The sequence below is a fragment of the Pezoporus wallicus genome, unplaced genomic scaffold (genome assembly GCF_028554395.1).
Source record: "Pezoporus wallicus isolate ANWC-B61680 ecotype Strahan unplaced genomic scaffold, APGP_CSIRO_Pwel_v1 contig_7502, whole genome shotgun sequence".
NCBI classification, from domain to species: Eukaryota; Metazoa; Chordata; class Aves; order Psittaciformes; family Psittacidae; genus Pezoporus; species Pezoporus wallicus.
The window spans coordinates 123,777-149,849 of record NW_026635625.1 but is presented as its reverse complement, the minus strand read 5'-3'; the positions used below and the strand labels follow the sequence as shown (position 1 = coordinate 149,849).

Below are 26,073 nucleotides of genomic sequence, written 5' to 3'. Positions count from 1 at the left end.
AAATATCCATATTTTAAAACAAATTTTATAATTCAGCATCAACTTTTTTCTTCAAACCACAGGTCTCACCCCTTGCCAGTAATTCAAGGAATATTGAAATAATGCAAATATGAATGAAGGGAGAAGCATAACATTCAGGTTATTCCATGTACTTCTTTCAGAGTCTAGTATAGATGAGAACAGTGATGTTGCATAAATATTTGAGAAGGAAATCATCATGCAATTCTTTTTAAGCTCCTGGTTAACACCCAAATGGTTGCGTCTTAACAAATTACATCTGAAATTGTTGAATATATTGAAAAAGAAATCATGGCATTTTACATATCATTAAATTCTTGTACTGTTTAAAGTAACAAGTGAACAGCCTTGACAGTGCTGGTTTAGCTCTTTAGCTTTATTTAACATGTAACCAAGTATTCTACTGGCTTTTTTTTTTTTTTGGTGTGTGTGTCTACTGCAGAAATTTCTATGTTATGCTTTGGGAGTTTAAAAAGACACAATTTAACTGATGGGAAATGAAGTTTAAAAAAAAAATTCATAATATTTTAGAACCAGGGCTCTCAAAAGAGTTAGGGTATTTTACCTCCTCCCAAAATAGTCAAGGTGAGCAGTGGAATACTCAGAACTTACGTTGGGATCCAAAGCATCTTGGAAAATAACAGAGAGAACTAACTCATTGTAAAAAGATGACAGAATCATAGAATCAAAGACTGATAAGGGTTTGAAAGCATCTTAAAGATCACTCCGTTCCAAACCCCCTGCCATGGACACAGATGCCTCACACTAGACCAATTTTTAAAGGCCCCCTCCAAACTGGCCTTGAACACTGCCAGGGATAGAGCAGCCACAGATTCGCTGGGCAACCTGTCTCACCACCCTCACAGTGAAAAATTCTTTATATCTAACCATTTATCTCCCTCTTTAAATCTGAACCAGTTCCCCTTGTCCTTTTGCCACAGTTCCTGATGAAGAGTCCCTCTCTGGCATCCTTTTAGGCCCCCTTCAGATACTGAAGGCTGCTATGAGGTCTCCATGCAGCTTCTCTTCTCCAGGATGAACAGCCCCAAGTTTCTCAGCCTGTCTTCCTAGGAGAGGTGCTCCAGCCCCCTTATCCTCCTCGTGGCCTTCTTTTGGACAGCTCCATGTCCTTTGCATGTTCAGGACACCAGAACTGCCCCTCTACTCCAAGTGTGGCCTCACAAGAGCAAAGCAGAAGGGCAGGATCACCTGCTTCGACCTGCGGGTCATGCTCCTTTCGATGCAGCCCAGGATATGGTGGATTTCTGGGCTCTTAGCACACACTGAAGCCCAGCCATATTTAGTTTCTCATCAATCTATACCCCCAAGTCCCTCTCTGCAGGGCTGCTCTGTATCCCTTCTCTGCCCAATCCGAAGCTGTGCCTGGTATTGCCCTAACCCAGCTATAGGACCTTGCACTTGGGTTTCTTGAACTTCATGAGGCTGGCATTGGTCCACCTCTCAAGCGTGTCAAGATCCCTCTGGATGGCTTTCCTTCCTTTCAGCGTGTCAACTGCACCACACAGCTTGGTGTCATCAGCAAACTTGCTAAGGGTGCACTCAATCCCACTCTTCATGTCGCTGACAATGATGTTGAATATGATTAGTCCCAATACCGACCCCTGAGAGACACCACTTGTCAGCAATCTCCAATTTGACATTGAACTGATGACTGCAGCTTTCTGCGTGTTGCCGTCCAGCCAATCCTTTATCCATTGCGTGGTCCATCCATCGGATTTATGTCTTTCCATGTTAGAGACAAGTGGGTCGTGCATGACAGTGTAAACATTTTGCACAAGTCCAAATAGATGACATAAGTTGATCTGCCTTTCTCCATCATTTCTATTTCACTGCCGGCTTCCTATGGAATTACTTGCTAAGGCACAGAATCATTCCATTATTTCTGGGGCAGAAAACCCACACCAATATTTGTTTATTCTTTCTCTTATAGAAATTTCAAAGCAATTTCCTTTCTCTTTACAAACGTTAAAGTCCTTTTTTTTTTTTCCTGCAAAACCAAGGTGGGGGATAAAAAAGCCCAGGTTTTACTACACAAGAGGCATTTAACAACAGCACTAATTCTCAAAGTGTTTCTGCAACTTGCATGATTGAGTTAGTTTCTGTCTGATTTGCTTCCAAATCCTGCAGGAAACAGTTCCAATTTTTTTTTTAATATTACACTTTCACAGTGTTGCCTGCTGCAGAAGTTCAGGCTTTTTCTGACTCCAAAGAGGAAAGAGCAAAACACTAAGTTGCCAGGACTACATCCCAGCCAGTAAGACCAGGAAGAGGCTGCAGGGAAATATGTACTTTCTGTGGGGATCTGAGCCTGGCCTTTCCGCTTTCAAGGGTCATGCACGCTGTCACAGGGAGAATGAAGCTGATGGATGGTTAGTCATTACAGCTTGCAGCCGGAAAAGAGGAGAATAAATCTGCATGCCAATTCTTGCTCTAAGTATCTTTTAGATTTGAGTCATCTGAGCACATACACAAAACTAGACAGCTGAACTAAATCATCATGCAGAAATGACAACCTTTTTTTTTTTTTTTTCCTATTAGTGTTCTTGTTACCTTCGTTTTGGATTAATTCAAATATTTTTCCTAAAAAGTTCCTCCACACCACTCCAGGTGTAGATAATGTACATTCATCCCTCAGGGCTTGAAATCAAGCCTTAGGGAAAAGAATGATATTTCCTATAATTAGGAAATTTATTAATTTGGATAGATAACTTTATTTTTCACAATGACTTCCCTTCCATGGAAGATTAATCTAGCAGAAATACTTGCAACAGAAATGAATTTTTTTTGCCATCAAGATTTTCTGAGTGTCATCTTGGAAATTACTTGGAGCAGTAACACATACGCAGCTTCAGCAAAGGTTGTGGTTCTGTTCAAGACAATTAGAGCAACGAAGCAGATAGTGCTCATTCACAGGACCAAAATCACCATATCCTTTAATGGGCTCCTTTTCACAATTGCCCTATACCTAAGTACAAGGTGCCTTGGTGCTCTGCCTATTTATCATGCATTCAGCTGAACTGAGCCACAACTGCTCAAACCAATGTAAAACAATTTGTGGAGCAAAAATGGGTGTGCTATTCTGTAGCTCCTTGCAGGGCAAATAGCATGAGTCAAGGTAGGTGTAACTTTATCTCTTAAATTATGCATTCAAATGCCACCAGCAAGTAGCTGGTCATTTCATACACATGTAAGAGGCATTCACTCCACCAGCATAAAAAGTTACAAAAGGCCTCTGCATCTGACAATGTCTTTTTTGCATCCACTAAGCAAAGATCAAAAGGGGGGGGGGGGGGAAACGGCTGTGAAAACAGCTTTAAAAAGAAGAGACTTTGCCAATATGCTTGTAATTTAGAAAAAGCTTAATGTATAAATGTCATGGAAACAAGCTATTCTTTCTGAATAAAAGCAGTACTGTGTTGTTTTGTTTTGTTTTTTTTCTTTATCTTTTCAATGCAGAGGATAAAGAAGGCAAATGTTATACAGTTAAAAGCAAGTATTTCCTATTGTGGCAGTCTAGCTATATGCATTTTTTTTCTTTTCTTTCTTTTTCCCCCCAGTCCTCTTTGAATATTGTATGCATTTGTTGCAGATCTTTGAGCAGAAAGCTGTTCTGCCCATCTACTTCAAAGGGGAAGTAGACGTTCACATGGGTGAAGTGTAGGACAGGTGCCTGCCACCTAACACCAGACCACACTTACACTGCAGAGATGACCCATGTCTTCTCCATGGCAGATGTGGACATGGCTTTCAATGGACAGATGTACCCACTGACCACTGAAAGAGAGTCCACAGGCTATGCCAGCTGAGGATCAAGCCCACTCTCTTGTCCTAATTATAGCTCTCTGAAATCTGTGGCAATACTTATTTGGAAAGCCTATCTGCTACTTGCCCCTCTCTCTTCTGCTTCCCTTCAGCAGCAAAAAATATCTGTAATGATGGAAATGCATTTATTTCATACTGCTGTGTTATAGCAATTGCTTCAAATTGAAAATAAATATAGCTGAATCACTGAATACATTTTATAGGCTGGTGAAAACAGTAGAGCAAGGCAGTGAATATAACTGAGAGCACTAAAAGTCTATTTCTTACATACAATCTTTATGTTTCGTTTCATGCACTTGATAATAGAAATTAAGTATGGCCTCATTTCCTACCACTGCACATTTGATATTTATTTAGCTTCCTCTGTGTGTAGACTGTAACTAAAAAGTCTGCAGGAACAGAAAAACTTCCAGCTATTCTTGCATCTTCAAAAGTACCTTGGGAAATAATGGGAAAGCTGCTTCTCTCCATATCTGACGGGATAGTTTGCTGAGCAGACAGTAAAAGGTGTTAGAGCACCTGCTGACCAGGTTAATAGCCAGCAGGGCACAACCTGTGCCACATTCGATGGGCACAGACATTTTTTGGCACATCCATGGGAGCAGCCACGGATAGCTACCCAAAATAACTGCAGATCTCCAAGTGTGGGCGCTCCGCCCAGCAGAAGGAGGCGATTTCACGCTGTGGTGAAACCACAGGTAATGTAATGCACTTGTTTAAGATCATTAGCCAAACTGTGCTTCAAAGCAAGCTAAGCTAGGTGGCTTGCTCATAGTCTCAGGGCTGTCTTCTGAACTCACATGCTCAGGAGCTGATCTGCATTTCTCACTGTCACACAGCACAAGGGAGACTCTGAACTCCATCCAACATAGATATCTAGAAGGGCTGATTGATGCCTCACCTTGCATCAATTTCCACCACACTCCGCCCCCCCTTTTTTTTTTTTTTAAGTAGACTGTAATGTTTAACCACTTAGAAGCTTAGCTCCTAAGCCCCATTGCTTAGCCAAAACACCTTACTAAGTTTTATCCCCCTTGAATCTGGAGAACTTGGGCTGGTGGATCTCAAAAGTAGGCATTTATCAAAAAGGGTCCGAGTGGCACAGTGTTGTCCTGTGCTCACAGCGGAGCAGCAGACTTTGTGCTTTCCTCGTAGCAGGGGCACAGCCTGTCAAAACGAGAGAGGTCTTATCACACTTGAGATTATAGAATCACAGAATGCTTTAGGTTGGAAGGGACCTTAAAGATCATTTAGTTCCAACCTCCTGCCATGGGCAGGGACACCTCCCAATAGACCAGGTCACTCAAAGCCCTATCCAACCTGGCCTTCAACACTGCCAGGGATGGGGCAGCCACAGCTTCTCTGGGCAACCTGTGCTGGTATCTCTCCATTCTCACGTGAAGAATTTCTTCCTAATGTCTGATCTAGATCTCCCCTCTTTCAGTTTGAAGCCATCCCCCTTTGTCCTGTTACTGTCTGTCTTATAAAAAGTCCCTCTCTAGATTTCTTGTAGGCCCCCTTTAGGGACTGGAAGGTTGCTCTAAGGAGATGGGTTAGAAACACATTTTTTTAGTCTGTAAGACCATTTGAGAAGAACATAGTTATACAGTGACAGAGAAGAAGAAGAGTGGTTACATGCCAATGATCTGCTACAAGAGCCATGATCCCCTTCATATTGCTTCTGGCTATCTGCTCTCTCCAGTTAAATGCCCCGGACCAGTGGTCTGTCAAGTGCTCCGTGGACACCTTCATCTTCTGATTAGTATTGGTGGCTTTGTACCATTGTTGCTGACAGAGAAAGCCATTGATCAGCAGCCGCTGGAGGAAAACGCATAGACCAAAGGGCTGCAGGTGGATTGCAGCAATGGAGGGAGTGATGGTGGCATGCACTGTTGAAAGACCTTCTAACCAAAACACATGTGGGTGTGGTGACGTTTGCAAAAATAAAAACTCAGAACTCTGATCATTACTGCAATACTACCCAGTGTGCCACAACTATTTGAAACTGCAGGCAGCTTTTGTTTTTCAGTGATTCTTAAGGCAGATTTCTTGTTCTCTTACACACCGCAGGTTCATCTGCTGCCCCCTGGACATCTCTAACTTCTCCAGCAGGTATCTGGGCTCAGTCACTTTGAAGAGCACTGCCACATGTCATTTTGCACAGATTTGTGCCGCTCAGTACATTGTATAGTTGTATTTTTGTTTGGGTTTTTTTTTGGTAGGGTTTGTTTGGTTGTTTTGTTTTTAAGGGAAATAACGAGTCTGCAAAACTGCTCCTGAAGTATTTTTTGTTTGTTTGATTGATTTTTGCTTGAGACCACTTGAAATCTCATTTCTTTCAATTTTTCTGGAGGGTAGGTGCAGGTCTTTTGAAACACTAATCTAGCAGAAGCTCTTTCAGGTTTCTCCTAATGTCTCCAAAATAATGGAGTTCATTCTTTGTTAAAAAAAATCCTACTTTATTTCTGTGTGATGAACAGCTCTCATATTTCTGTAATTGCTTGACAAGTTCTCCATATAATGTGATAGTATTAAACACAGTGTGTCCTAGTATTAAACACAGTGTGTCCCTATTATTCATTGTCAGAAAATGTAATTGTAGAGTCTTTTACTTCTCACTGATACCCATGACTTTCAGATCTGGAGTGAGGCTTCACTTAAACCTCTTTAACCTCTTAAGGCTCTGAAGCCTGTAGCTTCACCTACTTTAATGTTTTCTTTTAAGTTACTATTCCTGGTGCTACCTGATGTTTTGATCATTTATCTGGACTGGAAACGTTCTTCCACTCAAAAGACCTGCTTTGTTCTAGACATGTAGTAGAACACGCAACTCCTCTTTAGACTGACTTGGAAGTGCAGGTTTGGAAGGCAACAAGAGATCAGAATAGGTGTAATTTTAAAGTAAAACCTTTTAATCTAACTAAATGCTTGTTGCTTGCTTGCTTCATGTATAATTGAAAAGTCTAGATTCTCCTAAATATTTGAAGATATAATTGATTTAAGTGAATCTGAAGGTAAGGGAAGTTAGCATAAAGCATTTTATACTTCACTTTGCCACCTGATGTGGTTACTTGCCTTGCAGCAGGTTTATGTTTGCAGCTTACAGTTTTTCTCACATTGCAGCTGTGTTATGCATTATGCAGAAAGACTTTGAAGTCCTCTGTAGGAGAATCTTCTTTATATAAATGCCTAAAATTATTGGCTTAATGGAGTTTCACTATCATTATAGTCTAGTATATGTTTGTGCTAATTCTGACAACTGCCCCCATTTTAGTTTTCTCAGAGCACATCTACACACCATAGTCCAGACTATGCTGCACCTGCTCCATCCATATACCGTACTACCCATATGCAAGCAATATGGCAGGGACTCAAGTGTCTGCATTGAGCTTGGTGCTATGCTAAGCCATGAGTCTTAAGCAAGAGTTCCATCAATTAACACAACTCTCCTGTATATTGCAATCATCTTGCACATCAGGCTGTTCTTTAGAGGTGGTTATTTTCTCAGTGCTGTGCTAATACAGTGAATGAAACTTGTGCACCAGAGATGATATGCAGATGGTAACGTACTCAGGTGGGTCAGAGTCATGCCTGTACGCAGTTGACTGCAAAGTATCTCTTAACCGTATCTTTTTCTTTATGCTCTCGCTCATGGAGATGGCAAAAAACCTCACAGATACTCACTACAAGGTTTGGAGAAAAAAGGCTACCAGGCTTTACAGCTCAGTCTTCTCTGCACTTTTGATAACAGGTATAGGATGAGATTAATAAACCCTGATTGACAGATGCAGGTTAATTTTATTATGCATCAATAAAGTTCCACAAACAGAAATGGTTGGGTCTGAATTTGTGTAAGCTTCCCCTCAGGACTGTACTGATACAGCAGCACTCTTCCTGTGCTACAGCTGGCTTCTATCTAGGTAGCTAGGAGTGCTGTTAGAGAAAATTTGTGGCCCTTTCTACCTGAGCATTTAGACAGGCTGATGCAGGGTAGGTTTCTGAAAGTGAGATATAGCAGTGCTAGCTCTTTCCTCCTTTCCCCTCTTTATCTGGCTTCTTTTTACCACTTAATACTGTTTTGTGAGGGGGGGACTAAAAGGTCAAAAGGACTTTAAGGACCTTATTCTAGAAAAAGAAACAATACGAGCAACAAAATATTTGGCAGATGGTGAGAACAGACTTACTAATCAGAAAATCTTCCTTCCATAGATGAAACTTACTAAGAATTTTTAATAACTTTTAGTTAGGGGAAAAGAGCTTTCAGAACATTTCCATCTGTAGTACTGACATGGTAATAGATTTTATTCTGAATATTAGACATTCATATTTAACCATTTATTCTTTTATGCTTAGATATGCTTTTAGTGTGTGGCATATAATTTAAATGTTCACATATGATCTGACATGGAAAGAGTCTTACAAACTGAGAGGCAGTATGCCTATTACCTAACTTTGACCTCTAGTGATGATCCAGTCTGGGAGAGCCACAATTTTAAATAGCTCACAATGAAAGGTATGGACTTCCAAAAGGCATTTAAAGTTTCTAAGCAGGATGCTTAGCTTTTATATATTGAAGCTCTTTCTGTATCAGATCCATCTTTATGGGGAAGCAGCAGGCAAAGAAAGGCTGAGTCTCACAAGTATGTCTGGGAAGATCTGCAGCCTTTCAGTAGATAATGATTTACAGAATAAAGAACTGCAGATCATTTGCAAGTATAATATCTGTGAATATATTATTCCAATCCTGCAAAAACTTAAATGTAACTAAAACCTACTGTTTAAATCAATGTACTTAGATTTAAGTGTGGTGAATAGGCCTGTTGGCAATCTTAGATTTCAGTCCTTTCACACAAGGTATCTTGGCTAGGTGTTATTAAAAATGCAGTGATTAGCAACAAGACTCAAAGTAACTGGAAAATGGAATTGATGTCTGGAACGCAGTGTAAAGCAGCTCACTAGCAACCAAAAGCTGAACTTTCCTGTAAGCGAAACTAAAGCAAGAGACACATGAAGCTTTTCAACTGTAATATGATAAACATGGCACACGCTTTAGGAAATATTCCTTGATATTTTTAAACAATCTTTCAAAGAAAAATCTACATTCAACTACACAAGCAGTTTCAGAGATCTGTCATAATGCTACCTTTTCCTTTTGGTGAGCTCATATACTGAACATAGTGAAGGAGCTCAAGCTTTGAAAATAAAAACCAGTAATGGAATTTGTGGTATTACAAAACTCAAACAAGGAAAGATTAAAGTGACTTTTGTATCAGGAGTAAGAAAATCACACCCATATGCTTTGTGCTCCCCTGAATCTCATCTCACAGCCCTGCTTGCATAAAGATGCTGCAGGGTTTCGTGAGTTCAGGCTCCCATCCTACTGTGTAAAAGAAATCAAGAGGTCAAAGACGACCATTTCTCCTTCACATCTTCAACCTTAACTGTGACAGATCGGCAAGAATTTTCAATGTAGAGCTACAGTTATTTAAAAACACAGTTAAAAAATAGGTCTTAGAAATACAGAAAAGATGTAAACAGTGAAAGAGCTAGTTCAAGCTGACAGGACAAAAAGGCATGTATTGAAGCTACAGCAAGTGCATTTCACATTCAATGACAGGAAAAAATATTCTAAATTAAAAACAAACAATGGAAGCATGAACAAAACCCCCCAAAAAGTCTTCAGAAAAAGAATTCTGAAATGTGGCTATAAAATTCCTATATTATTAACCATTACTTCTAATCCTGCCAACAGTGTAAGGCAGGTGGCCTCATGACCAGTCAAAATCTCATGTAGTTTAGGACTGGGCTAGCACAGTATTAATACTATATAATACCCATCTTTTTCTTTGGAAATGAACTTCATAAAAACAAAAGCAGAACTTCAAACACTCTGCATACTGCTTATTATTTCCTGTCACAAAATACCACACACTGCAAACAAGGCACTCCAAGGGCATGCAATTGTCCTGCTTACCTAGTGGGAAAAGTACTGCAAAGTCATAATTTTTCTCAAGGACATAAAAAGTGTTGGGGTAACTCTTCATAAGCAAGCAATGCCTCTGGATATAACGTCTATTCATCTGTTATAACTTTTACTCCAAAAAAGGGCAGATCCTTTATTTTAAATAGGCCAAGAGTGTCTGCTGTTTTTCAGATTATATGTTGGGTTTCGAGAATTTTGGGTGTTGTGGAGAACCGCTCTTCTCTCTTCTCCAGCATGGCTCAGCCCTGACTTTCTGCATCATTGTCTTCCCTGCCTGTTGCTACAGACCAGAACTCACAATATCTCATGGAAAAATCAGCATTCCTTCAACATCCATGTTAGTTACTTCTATGCAGATGCAGTATTCCTTGGAGGCAGTCAGCCATGTCTACTTGTTTTACTTAGTATAGCTAACATGCTAGCACTACCCTTGAAAGCAAAATAGTCTATATTAAATTGTATCTGAAAAGCCCTTATCACTCTTGTCTGTAAACTGGAGGAAGGATGGGACTAGTGTATTTCATAAGTAGCAAGTACTATAAAATACATCATAAAGTCAAGTAATTTCCTGTTCATAATTAGGAATTGTGAAGGCAAGTTGCATATGCTGAACATTTAAGCTTGCTTAGTTTCGCTACTCCAGAATATAAACTAGGTGAAATGTCAGCCAGGACTTTTTCACAAATGTGTGCACTATTCTTTGTGAGTTTTTAAAAAAAAAAAACAGGAGAAATTATTATTTGTGCATGGAAATAAAATCCCACAGGTTTAAATCCACTGTTTAAATCCCACTGTTTAAATTCAATCTACAGCAGTTCTTTTTATAACAGCTATTGGAAATATTGCTAGAAGCGTTTTGCTAAACTCGACTGCATAGCAGAAACCATGGCGACTATCCAAATGTAATGTATACAAAACACTGTGCTGCTATCACACAGCTGTGTATACTGTAACTCTTTGTGTCAGTCATTCATTCCAGAAATATTACACACAAAAAATGGAGTGGAGAAAGGTGCAACCTAACACTTTCAAGACAACATGAATGGGAGCCTTCTATTTTGAAAGTGATGATTTTGTCTGGGCATACTTACCTGGCATAATTATAAGACTGAATAAATGAAAAGGACTTCATCTGTCATTTTTGCATGCCACTATCTTTAGAAACAGCCAGTTTAAAAGATCTTTGTCATGGGCATTGCATAAATAATTTTATATACGTAAGTATATAAATGTATATATATTATCTGTGTGTGTACAAACACATGTTAAACAAAACCCCTATGATGATTTAAAAAACCCATAGCATACTTCATAACTTATTTTTTAGGATAAACTATATTTTTACTTCAGAAATCGAAGCTATTAGTGACCTTTTAAAATGACTATATGTGTACAGGACATTGTCAGATTAATATTGATTTTTTTCCCCCTCCACTGCAAGCAAAGTTTGGAGAGTTAGTTTCATACTGAGAAACACTTATCAAGCTTCAATTTTGCTTCTTGAAAGCTGATAATTAGGCCTTTTGATTGTGAGCTTTTTTTTTAATTGTTAAGTCCAAGTAACCAAGCAACTATGTGCAGAAATTAACCTTTTTATTGTATTATATACTGTAGTAGTAAAATTTGTTTGAAGTGCATGATTAAAAAGTTAGTGAAATTACAGAAGGAACAATCTAATATAGCAGTAATAGGTGCATTCACTGTGCATCTGAGAGGAGGAGGGGGGAAAAAAGAAGACTTTTCAACTCATTTTGGCCTAAAGCATATTCAGGTTTCCAGGATTCTGACATCAGAACCCAGATAACACTGGTTAGAACCATAGGGCTTTACAATAAAAGCTAAAATATTGACCATATGATGGCAAAAAATCTTTATTTTGTGGTTAACTTATTCTCTTCTAGCTACTCTCTGATGAAGTTGGTGGTGCTGTAGAGGATGATCTCCTTCTTCTTGACAAAGATCGTGATCGTTCAGCACTGTAGGCAACATGCTTATCGTAATTTTGTATCTGAGCCTCAAGGAAATCCCTCTGTTGCTGGCTGATAGTCTGGCTAATCAGTCCAGGGAGAGCTTGAATGTTACCAATTAAAGTTTCCAGTTTAGTTTCCAGTGTAACAATTCTCTTCTCAAAATCTTCACTTCTTTCATTTAAGTCAGAAATCATGTCATACATGATGTTTTGAGTCTGAAAGTAGAAGGATATAAGCAAAGGTTTAGAGACCTTGCAAATAAAAATTTTGACAAGCAGCACGACTCTAAAAGGATTTGTAAATACTTTTGCACTTCACAGACAAAAAAAAAAAAAGATACAAACATTATAACAATATCCAGTGTTGTGAAAAAATCTTCCTTGTAGATTCCTGATAAACTTCCTACTAAATTTATCGAGCAGGAACACAATGTGCTTTGAGTAGCACTTTAGTTGTTACAATACAAATGAATCAGTCAAAAGACCAGGCTTTTTTGGAAGGTCAGGTGCTTAGAAAAGCACCATGTATTTGTTTGCAAACAAATTCTTTGTTAACAGTCAATTGTGTAAGCCACCAGGAGACTGAAGGCTCCAAAGTTGTGATCCATCCTTGTCTCTTCTGTATTTCCTCTGATTTTCAACATCCTCATTCTTCTACTCCGTACACAAATGTTTATTTGATTTCTCCTTAAACTGAACAGGTACTCCTGAACTGGCTGTAGCAATAGTAGTTGGGTGGATTGTTTTTGAAATGTAGTGTTAAGGAGGCAAACTTCAACTTCATACTTCCCTGCTTCCACATTCACCAGTCCATCCACCCTTTACAAAACTGTTTGGTTTTAGCAAGTATATAGGGTGTAATTTAAAATGCTATAGTGGTCAGTAAAAATGTGATCTGTTCTGATGAAATCTGTTATTTCATAGAGACTTGAAACGTGTTAAAAATAATTACCGAATTTCTTCCTGATAGACTGAGACTTCAGATTAGACTTAAACTATAGTCAAAACCTGGATGTAATTCAGTAGAAAAACTGGTTGAAGTAATGAAAATTAATTGAATGACTCAGCCTGAAGTATAAAGCACTTCAGCATCAGATGAGTGTTGATAACCCATTTCTCTGCCCCCTATTTCAAGATACTAGCACAACCCCTGAAAGCAAAAGTCTACGTTAAATAGTATCTGAAAAGTCCTTATCAGTTGCCAGAAGCACTAGACTGAAATGTATTTTCAGTAATTGAAGTTGTCAGGTGGTTCTCTAAAGCAAAAGGGGAATGAATACTGAAGAATTTAATCTTTGTTTTGATGCATTTTAAATTGAGGAGGGGTTAAAGGTACATGAAGAGGTGTACAAGAAGCCCTTAGGAAAGGACCATTAAGGCCTCTAATGTAGCCTCAAACTGTGATCAAAGTAACTGTTAAATACTGAGGTCTAATGTGAAACCTGGAATGCTATCACCTCAGCCCTCTAACTCTGTAGTCACTATTCTATATTAATGAAAAATACCAGCAACAGTAGACAAACAGTTTGCAACTGAACAGTCTCTTTTTTTTGGCAGCTATTACTCATTACAAAAACTTATACAAATGCAGACCTGAATTTACTTGCACTGCTGCATAAGACAAGCAGAATACAAAACCAGAAGGTCTAATTTCAGTCTGTGTAAAAGCCTGTGTACTATGGTCTCTCACGGTACAGTCACTATCACTGGGTGGGAAATCTCTTTACTATGCAGCACTACACTAATACAGCCCACTCACAGTTCAGCATTCACCATGACCACTGCAGTCACTTCAGGAGCTCTCAAGATCAGTTTCTCAGCACTAAAATCCTTTTCAAATGTAAAAAAATAAAACCAAATATATATATATATATATAAAAAAAGTGCATTAAAAATCTGGTCAGAGCCATAAACAAGATATTTCATTCAGTCGGTATTACCACGAAAACGCACACATATTTTCATTTTCTACAAATAGCAGATTTGTTAACAATATTTGCATGTATTATGCATGACATTTTCACTTACAGACTCTCCAGTTTGAAAGAATTAATGTTGAAAAAACAGAAATTGCCCACTAACCTTTGCCAGGTCCACCAAAGTGTTGGCTTGATCATTCAGTTTTCTTTGTTCCATTTTTACACTTCTTAATCTAAAAAGTGGAATTTTAAGTCAGTTTTGTGCAAGTGATCATATTAGTATTTCTAAAAGGCATGCACAAAACTTACAGGAGCAAATAAGTGCATGGACAATGCCTTGAGTACTTTGTGTAAAATCAGAATTGGTCATGTGCCTGCTATAATGGGAAGCATGCTTCTTCAACACCGCAAATAAGGGAAGAGCAAGGAAATGTGATGTTCTTGAGAATACCATTTGCCATAGGCAAAGTTGAATTCAAAAAGTGAGATAACAGTTTATCCAGGCTATATGAAAGAAAGCCATAACATTCCTCGAAGCTTCAGTATCATGACAAGTAGATATAGGAAGAAACATAGAAAACTGTTTTTTGTCATTTATGTTGTAGCAAACAAGAATCTTCCCATGCCTACATGACTAGATACAGGTATTAGCCCTGTTCTGTCGGAAATGGATTGGGTTAGCAGGTGTTTGAACCTGATGGAAACACAGTGATAAGTGAGTTTCTCATTACTTTAAACAGAACTTCTATCTGACCAGCAGCTAAATAACCAACATACTTGCCAATACATTTGATTTTCTCCCACAATTTGTGAATCTAAATATGATTACATTTTAAACTTATACATTCCTTTTCAATGCATTATTTAAGCTACAGCATTGAAAAATTATGAAAAAAGCAGCAAAGGTGTATTTTTATATGTTTTTTGCCTACCTCTGTGCATTATAATTATTCATGCACATTCTTTGAAAGACGTATTATATGACCTTTCTTTTCTGTTCTCTTAAACAAAGTTCATGTTTTTCAGATTAACTTCCAGAGGAGTGGTTTGTAGATGTGATTTTCACAAATAAGAAATTCCTTCCTTAAATACAAGTTTATTGTTCCCCATTTCCCAGCACAGAAACACTTGGACTTTCAATGTGTTTTCTGGTGGCTGTTCTAAGCAGGAAATAGCAGTTTTCAAAAACAACATAAACAAATATTTAAACAATGTGTGTTAAAATACTAGTCTACTAGTACCTCAAGGGCCAAGGCAAGCTAACCATTTGTTTAGCTGTCAAGTGAAAATAATTTTGGCAGCATTTTGTGGCAGGTGGTTTGCTAATGCATAATCTGCCTATTTCTCAGGGATGGTGTGACTTTGAAAGCTAGTTTAAAGAAAGCCTTTTTGAAGATACCCCAAAATCAGGAACTTTCTTTTCACATCTTTAGTTACAGGGCATTTCCTTTCTTATCTAAGCTAACCACCATCAGAAAATTAGTTGTGAAGAGTGAAATATCTTTTTAAACACATGGAAATAACACTGTTAAGGTAGAAATCAATTGTTCACATAAAATTGACATTCCAGCAGCTTTTTACTGCTTCCCCTGGAGGTATCCTTCAGAGCACAACATAAATGCAGGTTGTGGGAATGGTGCTTTCAGAGGCTGGAGCTATCATAAAGTAAAAAATACGGAGGAGTCTCCAAGGAATGCAGTTATATCATTACAATCTCACACCTGAAGAATTACTCAAAGGTAAGCATGAATGATTTGACTGGAGAATGATAACCCTACTGTTCTGGTGAGCATCTCTCAAATAATTCACAGAATATATGTTATCTGCATTTCTCAGCATTCACTGACTCATCTGTTTGCCCATTAGTACTTTAATTTTAAAATACCAAGAAATCCATTGTTATTGTAGCGATACAAGTACAAGCTGACACCAACATGGTAATTCCTCATGATAACCAACCCAATACCTATCACAGACTAAAAAAATGTCTCTTTGGCAAGTCTTTAGCTTCAGCAGCTGGATTTAAAGAAAACTGTCGGAATTTTGTTCCTAAATACATTAAGAGAAAATATGAAACATCTTAATACGAAACTTCACTTATCACAGCAAAAGATCATGATTCTGGATCACATTTCCATGGCAGCAATCAGACCACTGAAGTTCACAGATAAAGACTCTATTTTTTGCATGCAGACAGTGGTAAATTCTGCAAATTTAGAAAGGAAGAGCTTATACAACTTACTTCCGAGCTCTATTTTCATTTTGTTGAAATAAAAAGACAAAACAAAAGAAAACAAACTGTAAAATATACTAAAACAACCAAATGAGCACAGTGAGCTCGATTCATCAGGTGGGAGTCCTAAGGAGCTGCTACTTCTTTCAGTCAGTAACTGCCTGAGGTGGAGTCTAATTCACTTCCATTTATGATGAAAAAACCTGCAACCTGCAACAGCTTCAAACCTCCCAATTAACTATCATCTGTAGATTTTTCTATTCATACAGTACACAGAGTGCTTTTTGATACTATAATTTAGAATGATGATTTCACCATCATCTCATTTAGAGTACATGAGAAGCAAAAAAAAGATCCAGAATAGCTGAAGGCAGTTTTAGAGCTGTGACCATGAGTTTGATACTGCTTCCATGATCTGCTGTGGTTTCTTGTATAAAACTGGCCCTGAAACTTCATTCCTTTTAGTTCTGTCTCCAGAGAAATGGTTGAAAAGGTGAAGGAGGGTGACAAACAAAAAAAAAAAATCCAGAAAGATGGAAAAGAGACATACACATCATGAGCCACTTGAGAAAAGTGCAAAAGTGCTAGAGCAATGTTTTAATCCATGGCATTTTCTTCAGCATTTTTAGAAAATTATCCTGGTTTTGTTTTTGGTTGGTTGGTTGGGGTTTTTTTTTGTTTGTTGGGTTTCATTTTGTTATTTATTTTTTTGTTTGGTTTTTGTCTACATAAAAAATTTTTAGAAATGGGATGCACAGAACTAAAGGATAAAGGGAAATTCATTATTAAAATAGCTGTTCAAAGTTTGGCTGGCACAGCTAAAAAAAAACTACTGCTGTCACCTTCTTCACCCCATCTGATTAACGAATTTTTAAGGCAGATGTAGAACAACACTTTACATCCTGTGAAGCTCTTCTGGGCTTGAATGATATATAATGTTGCAGACAGAGCCTGCTGTGCTTTTTAGATTCTTCTCTGAATATGCATACTCTTCTCTGAACATGCATACATACAGACACACCCACAGACACACAAAATAAATAGCAAAGTTAAAATATGAAGAAATAACCTTTGCAATCGAGGATTTAAGTCCAGCAAAGGATGCACAGGGCATGCTCTATTCCAGACCCCCTGCTACTCTTCTCTGCCTCCCAACCCTTTAAGCTAAGAAGGATGACCAAACTGGGAAAATATACTTTTTTATATCCACACAAAAATGCCTTGACTTTTGTCATCTTTTTATTCCTTCCAAGTATTTCTGCAATAGCACAGTAAAATTTAATCCTGTAAGTTTGCTAAATATAATATACTAACCAAGGTTTATAGGATACTTCACACCTAAAGCTTAGCAACCTATTATTTTAAAACATTGCTATGAAATGGAGATACTGTTAGCCTAAATTTATTAACAGCAAATATGATAACCTGGCCTTTCCTTCCTGTTTTTCCTGCAAGATGACATAAAGGTGTTCTTTTCATGATGGATCCTTTCCTTGTATCTCCTCACAGGATGGCTCAGACACAGACCCACACTGAAAAGTTATCAAAACGTCAGTTTGAAATTAAACTTACTTGATTTATCTACATCCCCCCTGTGTTTCATGGGAACTAATTGCATGGGCTGTACAAATGGCTGCCTCAGGCTGGATGGGGCCACTGAATAGAGCAGACTCTATTGTGTCATGGGTCTTGACCATTCCTCAAAAAGTATCTATGGTTCCTGGGGACAAAAGTCTCTTTTTTTCTCCCCTATGTAGTCCAAGGAAAAGTAACTGAATCATTGTACAATTCTGCTGGTTTTGATGTACTTCATGACAGATATGTATTATGAATTTTAGATGAATACTTATAATCTCTCAATACTATAATTCAGCTTAATCATGCTACTGGTTACAATTTGCGGGTTTTCAACCCTAGAAGATTTCAGTGGAGGGGAAGAACTCATCTGAATCTTGTCAGAGGTGCTCAAAGGTGCTAACGTAATGACTGTTGGCATGTACTCCCATTTTCCCCATGTCAGGGGTCATAGCTGACATACCAACATTTGATTTTAGGCACTGAGAATATATGATGGAGAGAGACAACTGCTGGGTATGTCCAACAACACTTGATGCATATTCTTTTCATTAAAAACAACATACCTACTCCTAGGCTCTCTTCTATCACATCATTCTGATTATTAATTATTAAAACATCTACTACTAATGAAACTTTCTTCATTTTCTTCTGTCTGTTGTAGCTTGTATCTTACTACCTGTAAGCAAATGTGCAACAGCAAAGGATCATCTCAGCAACAAAAGACAAAGTCTTAGATAATTCAAGAAGCATAGGAAACTTCTAAAACAACACAAACAAGTTCTATTTACTGTGGACATATACAACCAGCATACTTTTTAATTTTTTTGTAAACAGGTAACATAGTAAAAACTTATAATTGTTTACCCAAGCGAAAAAACAACCTCAAGAGCAATTTCAAGTATAAAGGTGGAGAGAAAAAGGAGGGCGGGAGGGAGCAGGATGGGACATGGAGACTGAGAGTGACTATGAGGGAAAGAGAAAATAAGAGAAACCTGGAGAGAAAAGCCAGAGCAAAATAGTACTTACTGATGAATAGCTTGCAAGAATTTGCGTTGATGTTTCCTTACTTTTGCATGGTCTATCTTTTTAACCAACTTTGTGTTTTTATAAATTAACCATGTTTCCCTGAGTACATTGGCCGCTGCATTTTTCACCTGTTTGATAAAGAAAAACATCAGGCTGTCAAAAGTAGCATTATGTCATGTTTTCTCTTTTCTGGAATAAACTCCTTCTAAAGCACTTAAGACCCTGCCTAACTGTGGGAAATGGATACACAGGAAATGAAACACCGAGGGCAGAAAGAATAATTGGACCAAGGGGACTGCTGAGCAATTTCCATGTTACTTATAAACTTGGGACCAGGTCTCTTTGCATTGAAGAATAATTTCTCTCTTTAAAGAGGGAGCACTGTTTGGTGGTTTTGACAATATAAATTACAGTAAGGAAATACTAATGCTTTATCTATATGGTAAATAAATTACAATGTGCTTAATAGTATCATAAAATTTCTCACTTTCTTATTTATGGTTAGTACCTCTTCAATCTCTTAGCAATTTAACAGTCTCTTAAAATATCCAGAGTGATTTGAATACACTTTTTTCCTTTTTTTTTTGTTTATATTTTTATTCTTGTTTCTTTTTTACTATTTTCCCAGGAGATTTAAAAGATCTTGCGAATTAATATGGCCAGTGTTCTGTTTCATAAGTCCTTTGATTTTTTTTTTAATGAAGCTTTCCATAGAATCTTAAATGTAAGAACCTACAGTTCTTCAGGCCCTCCAAAACTTTCAAGAATGCTTAAGAACATCACAGAACTTCAATGCAATGTTGGTTAAAGTCAGAATAGCTAGTTACTTGCAAAGAAAAACTGTCCTTATTATTCATCTGTATTTTCTCTCCCTTCAACTTTATATCATGCCAGTCACTGCAGCATCAGAGCTAAGTCAATGTTGAATGAAAGCCATCACAAGAATGCCATGCAGAAGCTCTCCCGAGCAAGAGATTCCCACCTTGTCCCTGGAGAAGTGTTGGAGAACCTTTGTCCTGCCTTTGGTCAAAGCACAGTCAGCTTGTGACCTGACGTGCATCTCAGATTTGTTCCCTAGGTTTGTTATTCATGTTCTCTGAGTTTCAGGAGTTTGAAGCTACCCAAGCACCACTTGGATACAATATCAGACCAATATTTATATGAAGAATTGTATTTGAAGAATTTGTATTATGTATTCATATTGTATATGAAGAATTTGTATTATGAAGAACATATAAATACAATATAAATACAATAAACCTTAAAAGGCACAAATGAACACCAGACTCAAAATCTGGTCAATGTTTACAAAACCCTTTTCTTCCCTGAAAGACAGTTTGAACTCAGCTGTCAGATTACCCTAGAAAAGTGCCCATATTAGGAATGAACAAGTTTGTGGTTTAGTATCAACTTAACTAACTGTAAAAGGAGTGCAAACCAACATGCTCAGACAGAGAACTAAAGTCAAAGACTTTTGTACCTATATAAGAACTGTCATCCCACTCATCCTTAGACTTTCCTTGACATGACTGCTTAGGGGAGATACAGGCTGTCAGTGCTGATGGGCACAGAAATGAGGGAACCAGCAAAACCAGAGCAGTCTGCCAGCATAACCTGGAAACAGCTTGTGGAGACATGACACAGCTCTCTGCAGCAGAGGACCTGCAGCAGCACAGCACTGCACTGATGCACGGCACTGTGCTAGGCAGCCAACCTCCTTCCCACATGGACCAGAGACACAGTTTCCTGCTCAGGCATCCATCTCTCCACCCATCAGCAGGGATAAGTTCTGCTGAGTTCTGTTGCAAGGACCTTCCTTTCCATATTGGCTCTTCTCAACAATGAAGATCAAATAAATTGAGAGGACTGTGTAGATCCCACTAAGTTTTTTGTATCCTCAACAGTGACCTGTTTTATTTCAATAAAGGACTTCTATTGACTGTTTGCCACATTCTCTCATTTTCCCAAATGTTACTGTATTTCAAATGATATTTCATTTATATTCAAATACTTGAAGTTACAGTTCAAAAGAAAAAAATTACAATATTTTTTATTAATTTAATGATTTCTAGAGGATTTTAAAAAATATTCCCTTCTAATAATATTATCCACAAATGTTGCTCAAGGTACTTCAATAATTATGTGCTGCTAAGTGAACCCTTTGTTGAGTGCAAAAGGCAGTTGGAAAGACTGTCTCACTCACAATCTATGAATATGTCTTTTTCTTAAGAACACCGTTCATAGCTTGTAATTCCTGTATCAGTCGTTTCACCTATTTTAGCTAGAAAAAAAAATGCCTATTCTTCTCGTATGTGGCATGAAGTTTTTTTAGCTTAACATGTCTTTAGTTTTACAGCATTTAGCTGTTGATTATACCTATTATATTGCAGCTGCAAGAGAATATATTCTATACAGCATATTCAAATTTTCAATATCTGACAGTTTCTCTCAATTTAGAGAAAATCTTTAGGCATTCAATTCCTTCTCCTTGCAAAATCACACCCTTGAAAAATTTCAGTATAATGGAGCAGGAGACTATTTAAAACAAAAGCAGAAATAAATTAACACACATTTCCTTTTCAGTTGTGAATATAAATTGCGACTTACTCTTTTAGTTAGCTGGGTGTCCATCATGAAATTATGCACATGTTTTTCTGCTTTGGTAAGTTCTAACTTCCTTGCCACCACAGCTACCACCAGTGCAGTACACCCAGCACCCTGAAAATAATAAAACAAATCCCCAAGATGTTACTATTTCATTTTGCACAGTTTTTAGTTTCTGTTTCTTCTTTGCTGTAGAAGTGTGGCAGGCACCAGGTGGTTTATCCCTGGTAAATATAGTGAACATGCTAAAGCTATTTCAGTTCAGAGTAATAGGAAAAGTCTGTAATTACTGGCTGGTCTGTCAAGGCATCAAAATATTCGTGAGCAGTATCATTTAAAAGTTCATTTTTTCTTCCTGCAGGAGTTGAAAATCTGAACACATCCCATTTGTAGTCCATAAACAATACTTTTGTTTTGACAAAAACACTTTTAAACCCCAGAACAGTTAGTAAATAAATGCCCTGGTTTTAACAATTGTCTAAAGGTTACAGCAATTGCCAAGAAGAAATAAGATTAGATTAGTATTGAGCATACAAAAAAAAGCTTTTTATGATTTTCTGAGGGTGTAAAAATAGTCATAAATTTAGTATTTACTTACTTAGTATACTTCCTTGTTGTTCTCTGAGTCCTTCAATTATCTTTTCTTACAGTATTGCTGCTTATCTTATTACAATTTAAAATAGCACACATACACAAGACCATTTCTTCAAAACTTGGATGGGAAAAGTGTCAATTAATTTTCTAATTTGTGTTGTGTATATGTATGCAAGAAGAGCTAAAGCCAGTACGTACCTGTCCCTTTGAAATGACAGCACCTTTATCACCATCACAAATTTAAATGTGGTGGGTTTTTTTCAGGGAGGAAAGCAAAGGATGCCAAATGAACTAGGTAATAAGAAGCAACATTACAGACATCTAAAGGTGTCATTTACTTTACACTATGAATAAATTCTGCTGCCTTAGTTTTATTTTTTGTTTTGTTTTGAACAACTCTTTACAAGTTCTTTTTTAAAAAGTACAAAAAGAACATGAAATATGCCAGGCTGTGTTTAACTTGCAGTTTCACCCCAATCTAGTTATTATTGCACCTGTGTCAGCTACTGTCCAGTATAAAGCAATCTCTTGTTGTACACTGAAGTTTACCGCATTTTCATTTACAGAGCTTTCTTCCATTCTTTCTCTATTCCTCCATTCTCCACCTCTGAGTGCCTTACTCTCCAGAAAATCCAGAAGAAATACCTGAATCCAGCTTTCACAATAAAATTCCAGTAATAAACACATAGAGATTGCAAAATAAATTAACTCATTGGAAACCCTTATTCACATAGTGTTCTCAAGAGAAAAAAAAAACAACAACAAAAAAACTGCTTTCTTTGCTTACTTACTGAGGCACACACTGAATTTTGTAAAAGACTCCAAGCAATTAATTCTTCATTCCCTGGTATATTGTTCCAACAAATCCACCTGCTCCCTCACAAACACCTAATTCTCTGCAATTAATTCTCACCTAGCAAAGCATATCCCCAAGGAGCTCTCAACATTTCTTTGAATGAGTCCTTTGTAATTTTGCTGCATTTCCTTTTCCCCTTCAGTGTTAAGTACCAAGCTTTCTAGTTTCTGTTCTTTCTGCTGGTGGACATTTACTTGAAGTTTTGCTCCCCCCATGAGGTGACTCAAAATGGGTCTGTAAGTTCCTTGGCTTCCCAGTAAGATCATTAAGAGTTAAAAAGGCGGCAGATGGACAATGCAATTTAAGGCTGAGCACTTCAGAAATCCACCAAGCCCTCTGAGAAGTCAGAAGATGCTCTACCATATGCCCTACTTCCCCAGAAAATACACAGCTCTCCTTTAGTCTCCTTTCTGTGAAAAATGGCAGAAGGGAAGTGTTGAAGACCTTTGTGGGCAAATAAATAAATGAGTTACCCCATACATGAAGAGAAAAGCAGACATCTTTTGGTCCAGTATGTCAGGATAACCAGGATCAAATTAATGACCTAATTTGAGTTCTACCTGCTTATAGCATGAATGCTAAAACAGAATGAAAGTATTCATAGCAACACCCCTGGCAAAGTGGCACAATACAGCTGTTTATGCCAAGTTACCAGGGCAGAGAAATATTAGATGCCACTTCCCACAGCCCCCCAAAAAGCCAGAGGAATGGTGACAGACCAAAGCAATTTGGTCTGAATTGAAATTATTCCAGCCTTTGCGATGAATGCTTTTCAGAGTGACCCAGCTGTTACAAGGGCCAAACACTGTTAAAACCAGTAGCTTTTTATTTCATATTAAAGACTCTGCCTGCAGCAGCAGAATACTGTCACCAGGAAGCTATGACAACCACATCTGTGGTGTATATGCACAGCAGTGCATATATGTATTCCTTGGCTCTAGAACAGGTTACTGCACCAGCAAGGTATTCCAACATTCAGGTTACCCCTCTTGGCTTTGTGGGGTATGAAGGATCTCAATACATGAAAATGAGCTCATTTTAGCATTTCTGCAAAAGAATGAAGTGTTATACTGTTTGCACGTTTATATTTCACAGTAACTTGAAGGAAAACAATCTACACCCATTATTTAAACAACAGCTTACAGAAATAAGATTGAAATTCCACTTAAAGTACATAATGCTATATAATATTTTTTTATTACAAAGGTCTGTGCTATTTTAGGGCTCTGTAAAGATCTCAGCATCCTTAAAGATACTAATAGAGTGAGAATTATTCCAAACTGCAGAAATGAAGTAGAGGCAATACAGTTACTTTAAATGGCAGAACCACAAGCATCAAACTTTCCATGTTTTGGAATATCCTGATTCAGATGAAAATCAGTAGCATGAATTAATTTAATTCATGCTCATGTGCTCAGGTTTTTTTTTCTTATATCAAGACTATAATGCAGCATCTACTTTTTTATTAAAATCACTTAGGCTAAGCAAAAGCACTATGGCATTAATTTCAACTGCAAGGAGGGCTATTTTGAAAATAGAATTCAAAAAAGTCATATTTGATTACTATATTTTATAATTTCCAACATAATTCTATTTTTCCTGTTATGAGTATAGTAAACCACTGCTTCAAGCTCTTGCTTAACTTTCAGGGGAATTATACATAATTAAAAAAAAATTAAAAGGCCAGTATATATTTTCAAGTAACAAGGCAGCAATTATTTCTACTTGGAATTTGCTCTCTTCAGTCAGCCTCCTGTCCACCTCTTGCATTAGAGATTGTAGTATATTTTGACTTGGTATGCACACTGATTTTAAGGGCACTAAGGACTTGCAGTGTGTCAAAAGTTGAGGGAAAAGAGAATGAAAGAATATTCATAACATTCCCTCATAAGCCCATCACAATTTCAGCTAGATATATATATATCTGAAAGCCACCAACTTCCACCTCACTGAACAGTCCATTTAAGAATGAGTAATAGGACAACAATTATGCCATCTCAGCAAAAAGAGGTGACCTAAAATAGTTTTGTATTATTTGTACTGCATATATTCATAATGCCTCCCTGGCTACTATTGTCTACAGTGGAGTTTGCACCACAGCTAGAATTTTATTGCAACATTTAAACTTCTAATCTATAATGTGTCTGCTACAGCCATAGTTGGTTCTATTATTCCTTTCTCTATGGCATCACATACAGAACATTTGCCCTCAGTTGCAGTATTTTGTAACTCCTGGCTCCTCCTTCTCATGACTCTAGTAAGCCCCTTGAGACACAATCTTTTGCATCGTCTCTTGACTTAGGAAAAACTTCCTGGAAACATGTGCAAAGCTAATGCATAGTTTTCTTCCAAATTCTTCCCCCTCTTTTTAGGATAGCAAAGCCTAGCAAAACCAGTGAAGGTACTTAAGAGTCTGGTATGCCAAGATCATTTGTTCTGATCCTGCATAATGCCCCCTTGTTCCCCACTCTCTTTGCTATATGGGGATGGTAAACTGTTCAGGAACTTGGACTACATGTTGGTACTATCTTTATACAGTACTGGTATCAATAGAATCAGGTGTTAAGAGTCCTGAACATAAATAACAATAAATAATTAAGGTAGGTCTGGATTAACCAATTACACAGTACACATCATAACAGCAGACCTGACTTTGTCTTTTTTTTTTTTTTCTCCTTCAGATCCTGATGAGGTTTGTTGACATAACGTATCAATGTACTTACTACATACTATACCAGCTGAGATGCCTTCAGCAGTCTTATCACAGTCCCTTGTCCTCTTAGCTGATGCAGCCCTGCCTGAACTTTTTGCTGTTATCATCAGAACCACCAGACCAAAGTTGACTAACTTAAAAACTACCACATAGAATTTTACATTATGGTAAACCCAAACAGATAAAGCCATGACAGCTAGAGGGAAAAAGCAGGTGTTGCCTAAAGCATGTAATGAGGGTGAGTCTACGGAGTTTAAATCAAGGCCATGACTTTTGTACTGTTCACAAGTGCCAGGACTGAGGGTTCACACTGGTGCAATACACAGTGATTGCAAAACTGCAGCTTCAGGCTCCTATAAAGTCTAGTACTTATATCTAACTTCCAGGTAAAGGCCAAGTTTTAGTGATAAACAAAATGAGGTGCTTGCAACTTTTCAACTGAAGGGTTATCTAAGGTAAAGAATAGTTAGCACTGGCTGATAAGCTGCACTGAAAACAGCATTTGGTCAGCAGAGAAACCTGGTACTCTAAGTAAATGCCTCTGGCATTTCCACTTGGTTCCTTCTTTGCTAAGGTACCAAAATAACTTTACAAGGCAGCGATGAATTTCTGCAGCTGCCTGGAGGTCATATATATGCCTGGAGGGTGCTACTGGTGTGAAAGAAAACAACACTCCATGTCAGTGTCTCAGCTGAAAATCCCCTGGCAGTTTTGGTTTAGTGGACTGGAAATGAAGT

The 26,073-nt window shown here is 37.7% G+C and overlaps 1 protein-coding gene across 3 annotated transcripts in view; it reads right to left on the bottom strand.

The window, feature by feature from the left end:
• Positions 1–11,160: 11,160 nt before the first annotated feature.
• The window catches only part of KCNN2 (potassium calcium-activated channel subfamily N member 2), a 58,469-nt gene continuing 43,556 nt past the window's right edge, over positions 11,161–26,073 (bottom strand). The window contains exons 6-9 of one of the 3 annotated variants that reach the window (XM_057397172.1): positions 21,177–21,287; positions 18,570–18,697; positions 13,896–13,965; positions 11,161–12,029 (exon numbers count right to left, since the gene is read on the bottom strand). In XM_057397172.1, coding sequence (XP_057253155.1) covers positions 11,742–12,029; positions 13,896–13,965; positions 18,570–18,697; positions 21,177–21,287 — 597 coding nt within the window. In that variant the 3' untranslated portion in view covers positions 11,161–11,741. Of the gene's footprint in view, positions 12,030–13,895; positions 13,966–17,390; positions 17,498–18,569; positions 18,698–21,176; positions 21,288–26,073 lie in introns of those variants that run through there. The other 2 variants (XM_057397170.1, XM_057397171.1) reach the window with 2 other exon arrangements.